This window comes from Heptranchias perlo, chromosome 8 (genome assembly GCF_035084215.1).
Source record: "Heptranchias perlo isolate sHepPer1 chromosome 8, sHepPer1.hap1, whole genome shotgun sequence".
In the NCBI taxonomy this organism is placed as follows: Eukaryota; Metazoa; Chordata; class Chondrichthyes; order Hexanchiformes; family Hexanchidae; genus Heptranchias; species Heptranchias perlo.
In genome coordinates this window covers 47,920,554-47,930,898 of record NC_090332.1, presented here as the reverse complement: position 1 = coordinate 47,930,898, position 10,345 = coordinate 47,920,554, and the positions used below count along the sequence as shown (strand labels likewise).

At 40.9% G+C, this 10,345-nt stretch overlaps 1 protein-coding gene across 2 annotated transcripts in view; it reads left to right on the top strand.

The window, feature by feature from the left end:
• The first annotated feature begins 1,083 nt into the window (after nt 1-1,083).
• si:ch211-130h14.4 (uncharacterized) overlaps nt 1,084-10,345 on the top strand; it is a 210,796-nt gene continuing 201,534 nt past the window's right edge. For both annotated transcript variants that reach the window (XM_067989086.1, XM_067989085.1), the window contains exons 1-2: nt 1,084-1,222; nt 2,128-2,224. In XM_067989086.1, coding sequence (XP_067845187.1) covers nt 2,153-2,224 — 72 coding nt within the window. In that variant the 5' untranslated portion in view covers nt 1,084-1,222; nt 2,128-2,152. The remainder of the gene's footprint in view (nt 1,223-2,127; nt 2,225-10,345) is intronic.

The following is a 10,345-nucleotide window of genomic DNA, read 5'->3' as shown; positions in this document are numbered from 1 at the left end:
GCTAGGCAACAGTGCAAAGCACAGTTCACAGAGGAAGCCCCACAGACAATCTTAGCCTTGGTAAGCAAAGAACAGACTGTTTTGAAGCACCTGGCCTGATGGCATGACACAGTACTGTACAAGAATGAAGTACTGTCACCCATAATTGAATATTGTGTCCAGGACCTGATGTACCTGAACTGAAGTGCAGAAAAAAGTTTCTTAACTTGAAAAAAAGCACAACGGTTAACCCTTATCATTGATTTAAAGGGGTAAGCTGTAAAATATATGCCATTTATAGATCTTGGCGGCTGTTAGAGGATCAAGAGTGATTTACGACAGGCAGAACATGTACCCAGCACAAGAATTTGTGAAGGAACCCTAGTCAGGACAGGATGCAAATGTCATCACAAATTCCCAATTGCAGGTATTTTGGGGAATTATAGGAGGACCTATTACCACACAGCGAGGTCTCTTATTCGAAGAGTAAGATGGTCCCGTAGCTCACCAAGGTCCAAGATGCCCTATTCGCACTTACAGCAATTTGCGGCACAAAATTAATTGGAGTTGAAGGATGAGAAAAAAAATCCAACTCACGGCGTACACCGCGAGATGCCCCGCTCCAGCAAATTCTGGGCCAATATAAACTGAGATTCCAGATAAGACCAATGTAGAAGTTAGGAGACAGGCGTTCTTTGACTGTAGGGAACATCTAACCATGATTGCTGAAAATAGACTCGTGTTTTTCAACATTTTCAGTGAAAAGGTGTCGAGTCCTCAGAATTTTATGCAATGCTGTAAAGACTTAAATAATATAGCTAGAAAAACAAGCCACTAGGAATAATAAATATTTTTATTATCTAAACTAGTGGGTTATTTAGAGGGAGAAAAGGCTGGATTTAAGGGGTAATTTGATTACCGTTTCTGATGGGGATCCTTATTCCTAACCCTGAAACAAAGTTACTATTTTCCCCAGTCCTAATGGGAAGGCGAGTATTGTGTCTAACTATAAAAGAACAAGGATCCCAATCACTAGCAGCGGCCCCAGGAGGAGGTGCTCGGGCATCCACCCGTAGGGTGCAGCAATATTAAAATAACCTCGTTCGCTTTAAAACCAAGAACACCAGAGTGCAGCTGGTCACAGCATTTTCCAGGGAGGAGGCGGCGGAATCCGATCAATGCAGCGTCTCCAGTCACCCAGAGCAACAACCTTGCGGAAGTTGACTGCTCGGTCCCGCTCTGGGTAAGTACAAGTACTCACAGGGGCTACTGGCCGAGGGAAATCCCTTGTTATATATTGGCCAGTTTTGATTATTTTCTGTTTGTATAACGGAGGGTTTGGTTTCGAGCTGTCCTCAAGTTTTTCCTCTTTTACCCCTGATACTTACCCCATAATTCATGTTTCCTCACATGGGAAAACTTTGGGACAGACTCCCAGAGGCACAGTTTGGTTTCCTCACTAACCTCACGTTTTCTTTTTGATACGTTGAATTATAATGTCCCATGCCGAATAAAAGGTACATTGCTCTGTTACTAAATACATACAAATATGATTTGATTTTCAATTAAATTATCATTGTTTTGACTGATGTAGATTTGCTTCAAAAATGTATGTTTAAAATTAATTGCAATCGTGTAATTTAATCATAAAATATACATTTACGTTAAAATATCCTATTGACTAAATTTTGTGATGCTCTCTTGGCAGCCTGGAGCCTAGCTAGCTTGGAGCACACGTTGTAAAATCAGATACTGCTGAGCTCCACAATTTCTCCACAATCCTTACTTTAAATGCAGCCTGCAATTGTTTTCTTGCTCCTTTCCCTGCCACACCATGTCACGCCACGCCATGTCACACCATGTCACGCCATGCATCATCTCCCACTTAAAAGGAAAGGGCAGAGATAGAAGCAGAAGAGGGTGGAGGGAGAACCAAAAAGTAGATTTAAGGAAATAGCACCAAAAGAGAGAGAAAGCGAAAGAAGCAGGAGAGGAGAAACTAGATTTAGAGAGAGAAAAACACAACACAAGAAGACAGTAGAGACTGGTAAGAGGAACCATGTACTCCAACTGACTGCTTCTCATTTTTTCCTAACCCTGCAGTAATGTATACCAAATTATAATTCTTTAATATTTCTTTCATTACAGCTGTCCTTATCTTCCATGACTACAAATGTCTACACATAGAAAAAGCACCCTTCCTTCTCTCCTGGATGCATACCTCCCACCTCAGCACAAGAAACAGGTAGAATTTGTGATTCCAATTACATCATAAACCTCCTAAGTAATGACCATTGGTCTTCTGCAATACAAAAGCATATTTTTGGTTGGGTTGCAAGTATAGAAAAATAATTTGGACATTTGTTGAATATTGCAAAGAAAGAATTAGAATAAGGTTGACTTTCTTTTTAGTACATTATTAGGTATTCATTAAGATAAAGGATGTCAGTCTTGGGGTGGGAAATGAAAAGGAAGAAACACTTGCATTTATTTTGTGCCTTATCACGTCTCACAGAAACATCTCGAAGCAATTAATTAACAGTTAATTACTTTGATGAAGTGCATTGACCTTTATGTAGGCAAATGGAACTTTTTTTCCTGCTTTTGGTACTGTCTACTAGCATTGAGCCCTCTTATGTAAGCATGTGCCAGATAGTCAGTAAAGCTCCTGCTACGCTGCCCCCAATAATGCACTCCCAAGGCAGCTGTGTGACACTCTGTTTCCTACAACAACCAGCCTTGAAATCTCAGAGTGAAATTGCCTAACTGTATCTCACCTAATCACAGAGATTAATGGGATTAGAACATGTTACTTTTCATGGCATACCTGCTTGAGTATCATGAAGAGATGTACACATAACAAAAATGCCACAAGGTTTGTATTGCATCATGCAAATTGAACACAATCACAGTATTTCCTGTTTCTTCAGATACTCCACATGGATGTGGTACACTGGAGCAAAGGCCCATGTCATTGACTGAGTCAATGTGGAATTGCAAGTTAACTTTTCTTATCAGACAAAACAATGATAATTTTAATTGAAAATCAAATCATATTTGTATGTATTTAGTAACAGATTGAGCATTGATACCAGGTCATTGGAGAGAAGCTCTGTGAATAAATTGAAGTAGGCCACTTTTTGGTATCTTTTAGTGCACACTTACAGAATAAGACTGGCAAGGCTCCAAAGCAGCATCATTCCTATTCAAGTCACTGGCACAAGTTAGGTGACAGTTCCATAATTGCCCGCTATTCTCTGGCATTTTGCCCAAATGGTCTGTTTTCTTGTGTGAGCTCAAACAGGAAGTTCAACCATGGAGGCATCACGACCAATCCTGACCCTTCATCTGGCATTAATACATCCATTTTCTACTGGGGTCAGTATACCATGATCAGGAGTTTGGAATCGGGGCTGATTATTTTTCTCCTCTCTATCCCAGGAGCTCAATTGTAGCATCCCAATTGCACCTCTGGAGCAAAGTGGGAATTTAGTGCTTAAGAAATTAATGAAGCAACATTAAATTAAGAGCGGTAAACTGTAGTAAGTCATAATTTACCACGCTGTAGAATGGCTAAAATAAACATTGCAACAGGATATTAACTGAGAACAAATTAAATAAAAAAAACATAGTAATGATCTGAATCACACAGATTTATAAGCTACTTTACTCTTTATGTTTTTAACTGGAAAACAATGCAATTTTACACAGTATTTATTGATTCGTAAGTAACGGTAATTAAACAGTATTTTGAGGTTGTCCCAATTAAACTTGTACAAAGATCCACTTAAGTAAAGAACAGTTTTTCAAGTATTCCTTATATGCAACCATTTGCACATCTTTTTTATTTGTTCAAATCCATGCCCATCTTACCCACATCTCCATGTTTGAATCTCTCCAATCAGGTTTGCGCCCTGCCACGGCACTGAAACAGCCCTAATCAAAGTCACATATGATATCTTCTGTGACTGTGACCGTAATGCACTATCCGTCCTTGTCTTTCTTGACCTTTCCACAACCTTTGACACGATCGACCATTACGGAATCCTCCAAACGCCTCCTCCATTTTTCTGGCCGTACTCCCATCCTCTACTCTCCATAAACTTGAGCTCAACCAAAACTCTGCTGCCCGAATCCTAACCCGCATAAAGTCCTGTTCACCCATCACCCCTGTGCTTGCTGAACTATACTGGATTCCATTGCCTCAGATTTAAAATGATCATCCTCATGTTCAAATCCATCCATGGCCTCACCCCTTCCTTACTCTGTAACATTCTTCAGACCTCCAATCCTCCGGGAACTCTGTGTTCCTCCAACTCTGGCCTCTTGTGCATCCGGAACACCCTTCGCATCATCATTGGTGGCCATGCCTTCAGCTGTTTAGGACCCAAGCTCTGGAATTTCCTCACTTAACCTCTCCGTCTCTTTGCCTCTATTTCCACCTTTGAGACTCTCCTTATAATGCACTCCATACCATACTTTTAGTGCTCTTAATATCTCTTTCGCTGGCTTGTTGATTTTTGTCTGATTATGCTTCTGCTTGGGATGTTTTTCTGCCTTAAAGACGCTATATAAATACAAGTTGTTATTTCTCCCCTCTATTTTCTTCCCTCTCTTCCTGAAGGTGCTGATTCATACTGGAGTACAGTTCTAAGTAGCCATACTTTATGCCTGAGCTTAGTCCAATTAGCGTTGGTAGGATTTTTGATCATGGGGGAATTTGCAGCTGAGCCCAAATCTGCCTGTACTTTAGTTTTTAATATGAGGATATTTAAAGTGCAGAGTGAAAAGACATGGGAAATGCCAAACATAGAAAAATGTGAGAAAACAGGTAAAAACAGAGAGTGAGAGAAGGAGAAAGGCAGCTACAAATGCTGCAGATCTAAAATTAAAACAGAAAATTCAAGTAAAACACAGTGGGGTAGAAATTGGGCCTTGTTGCACCCATTCGATGAGTGTAAAATGGGCACAATAAAGGCCTATTTCTGGGACCAACGTCCTGCGTCCCAAGGACGCCTGAAAGATATCTGACCTGAAATTTCAGGCGCCCCTGATGGCCATCTAAAGCAGGCGTTAGGCCCCTTACATATGCCAAATTGGGCAGCACGGAGTAGAGCAGTCGCTGAGAATCTTGACTCACACAACGAGACGCGTCAGACCCACCCCTGGTACCATTATATTTTAATAATTCTATTTTAAATAAATAAAATTCTTCTGTGTATTCCTGCATTTTCTGTTTTTGTTTGATTTCCAGCATTTGCTGCTTTTTTTTTGTTTTTTTATATGGAGAAATCTTAGGTTAATGAAAGCTTTTCCTTTTTGCTTCCCATTTATACGCATTTCACCATGACAAGTTACCAACTTTTAGTTCTTTCATGTCCAAAATATAACCTCTGTCTTCCCACTAGTTTGATATTGGAGTCACCAATGCCAGACCTTTAGGAGGTGTCTTGGCTGCTATCTGTGGGTTGGCCTTTCCAGTATATGTTCTCCATCTCAGGTACAGTATATTACACCGAACCGTGGCACTATAGTTATCCATCAAAAACACAAAGAATCATTGCTAAGTAGTTTGTCATGGAAACACATGACAACATTCCCTTCTTATTCAGTTCCCATCTTTGTTTTTAAAATAATGAAAGTCACTGCACACTATGCTCCTGAAGGAAAATAAAATGGATTAACTCCTTAAAGAGGCAGATTTGAGAGAAACAGCCTTTCTGGCATACTACGCTTAGTATAACTAATAACTTGGACAGCTCACATCATCTACACTTAATTGATGACACAAGTTTTCAAAACAGACTCTTGTCTGCTTCTTAGATTTATTCAAAGGCCCAACAATGGGCATCCTCAAAAAGGACAAGGTAATTGCTGCTTGAAGGATGGAAGCATTATTTGCTGGCCTCCATGGTGCTCAGTGTTGCCACAGAAACAGGGACATAAATACTGCCTCATCTCACAGGCAGTGGAATGAAAGGACAAAGCCTATCCTTCCTTAAATACAGAGAAGAATGAGGCAGGTTTGGCATCGCATGATTAGCTGTAGAATGATAGACCTTGTTGGCATGGGCCGCATTGTGGTAGGTCAGGAAAAAGGCCCCGTCCCACCTAATGTGAGGGCAATTAGAGCTGCTTCAGTCACATTCCCACAGAATTTATAGTCTATAAATTGCAACAAAATGCCTTTTTGGATAAAACGAGTTAACCAGTTCACTGCAGGCACTGTTGATGAATTCAGGCTTACCAATTTGTTTTCAACAATAGATTTATTGTTTAAAAATATAGAGTATTTGTTCAGTCTTCACAGAATTATTGACCAAATGATTTACTGTGTGGCTTAGTATTTTGTTCAGTGAAATATTCTGCACCTCGTCGAGTGGGAGGGTATCAGTGTGCTCCAGAATTCTGAGCACTACAAAAACTGAGCCACCATATTGGTGCTAAATACCTCCACCAAAGGTGTTACAAACCTCCAAACCTTCCACTTAACATCAGAACACCCCCTCAAGTAGCAGCAATATTTTTTCCCAATTGCCTGCATGTCCTCCATGAGAGATGAGCAGTAACTGTTTGCTCCTGGCAAACATAAGAATGAACCATTTCCAGGGCCATTCTCAGAAACTCTCTTGTTCCTGAATTTTACTTCAGGATCAAGAATAGCAGCCGCCCACAGAAAAGAATGTTGTTCCAATTTATTTGACAGCCTCTGGTATTCAGTTGGTGTTGAAATACTTTTACAGTAAAGTCTCTGTATGCAAAACCAGTAACTGTCCTTTGTTGAATCCTAGATAGGTGAAATTCTTCTCTACACTTGCTACGATCAGATCATTTATGTAAAAATTAAAGAGCCAGGTGGCTGAAATAGAGACAAAAAATGCAAAATACTGCAGATGCCGGAAATCTGAAATAAAAACTGAAACTACTGAAAACATTCAACAGGTCAAGCAGCATCTGTGGAGAAAACAGATCAGTTAACGATTTAGGTGCAGGCCCTTCTTCAAAACTGAATATAGCCCTGCTGTACCCCAACACGGGTGCAATTTGTTTTAGGAATTTTCTCCCCATCTTCTCTTCAAAGGTGTAGACTGATGAGGGGGTGGGAATCTACAATCACCAGCTGTACTCTGCCACATTAGAATCATAGAATGGTTACAGCACAGAAGGAGGCCATTTGGCCCATTGATCCCATGCTGGCTCTCTGCAAGAGCAAGCCAATTAGTCCCATTCCCTCGTAGCCCTGCAAATTTTTTCCCTTCAAGTAGTTATCCAATTCCCTTTTGAAAGCCACGATTGAATCTGCCTCCACCATCCTTTCGGGCAGTGCTTCCAGATTGTAACCACTCGCTGCATAAAAAGTTTTTCCTCATGTCGCCTTTGGTTCTTTTGCCAATCATCTTAAATCTGTGTCCTCTGGTTCTCGATCCTTCCGCCAACGGGAAGAGTTTCTCTCTATCTACTCTGTCTAGTCCCTTCGTGATTTTGTACACCACTATCAAATCTCCTCTCATCCTCTGCTCTGAGGAGAACGAACCCAGCTTCTCCAGTCTATCCACATAACTGAAGTCCCTCATCCCTGGAACCAGTCTAGTAAATCTTTTCTGCACCCTTTCCAAGGCCTTCACATCCTTCCTAAAGTGCGATGCCCAGAATTGGACACAATACTCCAGTTGTGGCCGAACCAGTGTTTTATCATTACCTCCTTGGTTTTGTACTTTATGCCTCTATTTATAAAGTCCAGGATCCTGTATGCTTTTTAACTGCTTTCCCAATTTGCCCTGCCACCTTTAACAACCTGTGCACATATACCCCCAGGTCTCTCTGTTCCTGTACCCCTTTTAGAATTGCGCACTCTAGTTTATATTGCCTCTCCTCGTTTTTCTTACCAAAATGTATCACTTTGCACTTCTCTGCGTTAAATTTCATCTGCCACGTGTCCATCCATTCCACCAGCCTGTCTATATCCTCTTGAAGTCTATCACCATCCTCCTCACTGTTCACTACACTTCCAAATTTTATGTCATCTGCAAATTTTGAAATTGTGCCCTGTACACCCAAGTCCAAGTTACTAATATATATCAAGAAAAGCAGTGGTCCTAGTACCGACCCCCTGGGGAATACGACTGTATACCACCCTCCAGTCCGAAAAACAACTGTTCACCACTACTCTCTTTCCTGTCTCCTAACCAATTTTGTATCCATGCTGCCAGTGCCCCTTTTATTCCAGGGGCTTCAACTTTGTTGACAAGCCTATTATGTGGCACTTTATCAAATGCCTTTTGGAAGTTCATATATACATCAACTGCATTGCCCTCATCAAATGTCTCTGTTACCACTTCAAAAAATTCAATCAAATTAGTTAAACACGATTTGCCTTTAACAAATCCATGCTGGCTTTCCTTAATTAATCCACACTTGTCCAAGTAACTGTTAATTTTGTCCCGGATTATCGTTTCTAAAAGTTTCCCCATCACCGAAGTTAAACTGACTGGCCTATAGTTGCTGGGTTTATCCTTATACTCTTTTTTGCACAAGGATGTAACATTTGCAATTCTCCAGTCCTCTGGCACCACCCCCATATCTAAGGATGTTTGGAAGATTATGACCAGTACCTCCGCAATTTCCACCCTTACTTCCCTCAGCAACCTAGGATGCATCCTTTCTGGACCGGGTGACTTATCTACTTTAATTACAGCCAGCTTTTCTAGTACCACCTCTTTATCAATTTTTAACCCATCCAGTATCTCAACTACCTCCTCTTTTACTGTGACTCTGGCAGCATCTTCTTCATTGGTAAAGACAGATGCAAAGTACTTATTTAGTACCTTGACCATGCCCTCTGCCTCCATGAATAGATCTCCTTTTTGGTCCCTAATCAGCTCACCTCCTCCTCTTACTACCCATGCACTACTTATATGCCTATAGAAGACTTTTGGATTCCCTTTTTTGTTAGTTGCCAGTCTATTCTGATACTCTCTCTTTGCCCCTCTTATTTCCTTTTTCACTTCCCCTCTGAACTTTCTACATTCAGCCTGGTTCTAACTTGTATTATCAATCTGATATCTGTCACACGCCTTCTTTTTCTGCTTCATGTTACTCTCTATCTCTTTCGTCATCCAGGGAGCTCTGGCTTTGGTTGTCCTACGTTCCCCTTAAGGGGAATGTGCCTAGACTGGTACCTGAACCATCTCCTCTTTAAGGCCACCCATTATTCAATTACAGTTTTGCCTGCCAAACTTTAATTCCAACCCGGGCCAGATCTGTTCTCAACTAACTGAAATTGGCCCTCCTCCAAATAGGTATTTTGACTCTAGATTGCTCCTTGTCCTTTTCTATAGCTAATCTAAACCTTATGACACTATGATCCCCTACTGACACTTGCTCCACTTGACTCACTTCATTCCCCAGAACCTGATCCAGCAACGCCTCCTTCCTCGTTGGGCCGGAAACGTACTGATCAAGGAAGTTCTCCTGAACACATTTCAGAAATTCTTCCCCCTCTCTTCCCTTTACACCATTACTATCCCAATCTATATTAGGATAGTTGAAGTCCCCCATTATCACTACTCTATTCCTCTTGCACCTCTCTCTAATTTCCCTGCAAATTTGTTCCTCTATATCCTTCCCACTAGTTGGTGGCCAATAGAATACACCCAGTAGTGTAATGGCACCTCTATTGTTTCTTAGTTCTAATCATATAGATTCGTTCTTGACCCCTCAAGGACGTCCTCTCTCTCCAGCACTGCAATATTCTCCTTAATACTGTCAGCCCCCTTCTTTCTTTCCTTCTCTATCTTTCCCGAACACCCTATATCCAGGAATATTTCGTACCAAATTGTGCCCTTTTTTGAGCCAGGTCTCCGTTATCACATGCAGCTCACCAACCTTATTTACCATGTTTTGTGCATTTACACACATGCACTGTAAACCTATCTTAGACCATCTTGTATTTTCTCTTAGTCTGATCCCACCTAATACTGTACTATTTCTTACTCTAGTGCTATCTGTCTCTCCCAATCCTTTGTGCATCTTGTTTCTCCTTTCCAATTTCCAATAGGAGAGGATGGAAGAACAATTGGGGTGAAATATACGATGGTCCTATGACCGATGAATTTCTAAGTAGCCTTGTATGCTAGTACCAAATTTCCAATTTGCTTTTTGTCATTTTTGTCATTTTGATGTGTTTCCATTTCTGGTGGTGGAAAGTTTGGGATAGAGTATTGATGCGTATGTGTTATCGACATTGTGTTGATGTAGGCTGAGTCTGCTGCATATATACCAACAAGAAAACTGGCAAAGGTTGACTAACAGCTTCAGAAAAAAAAACGACACAACCATAAGCCTATGCCGTGAAAACAAGTAATTA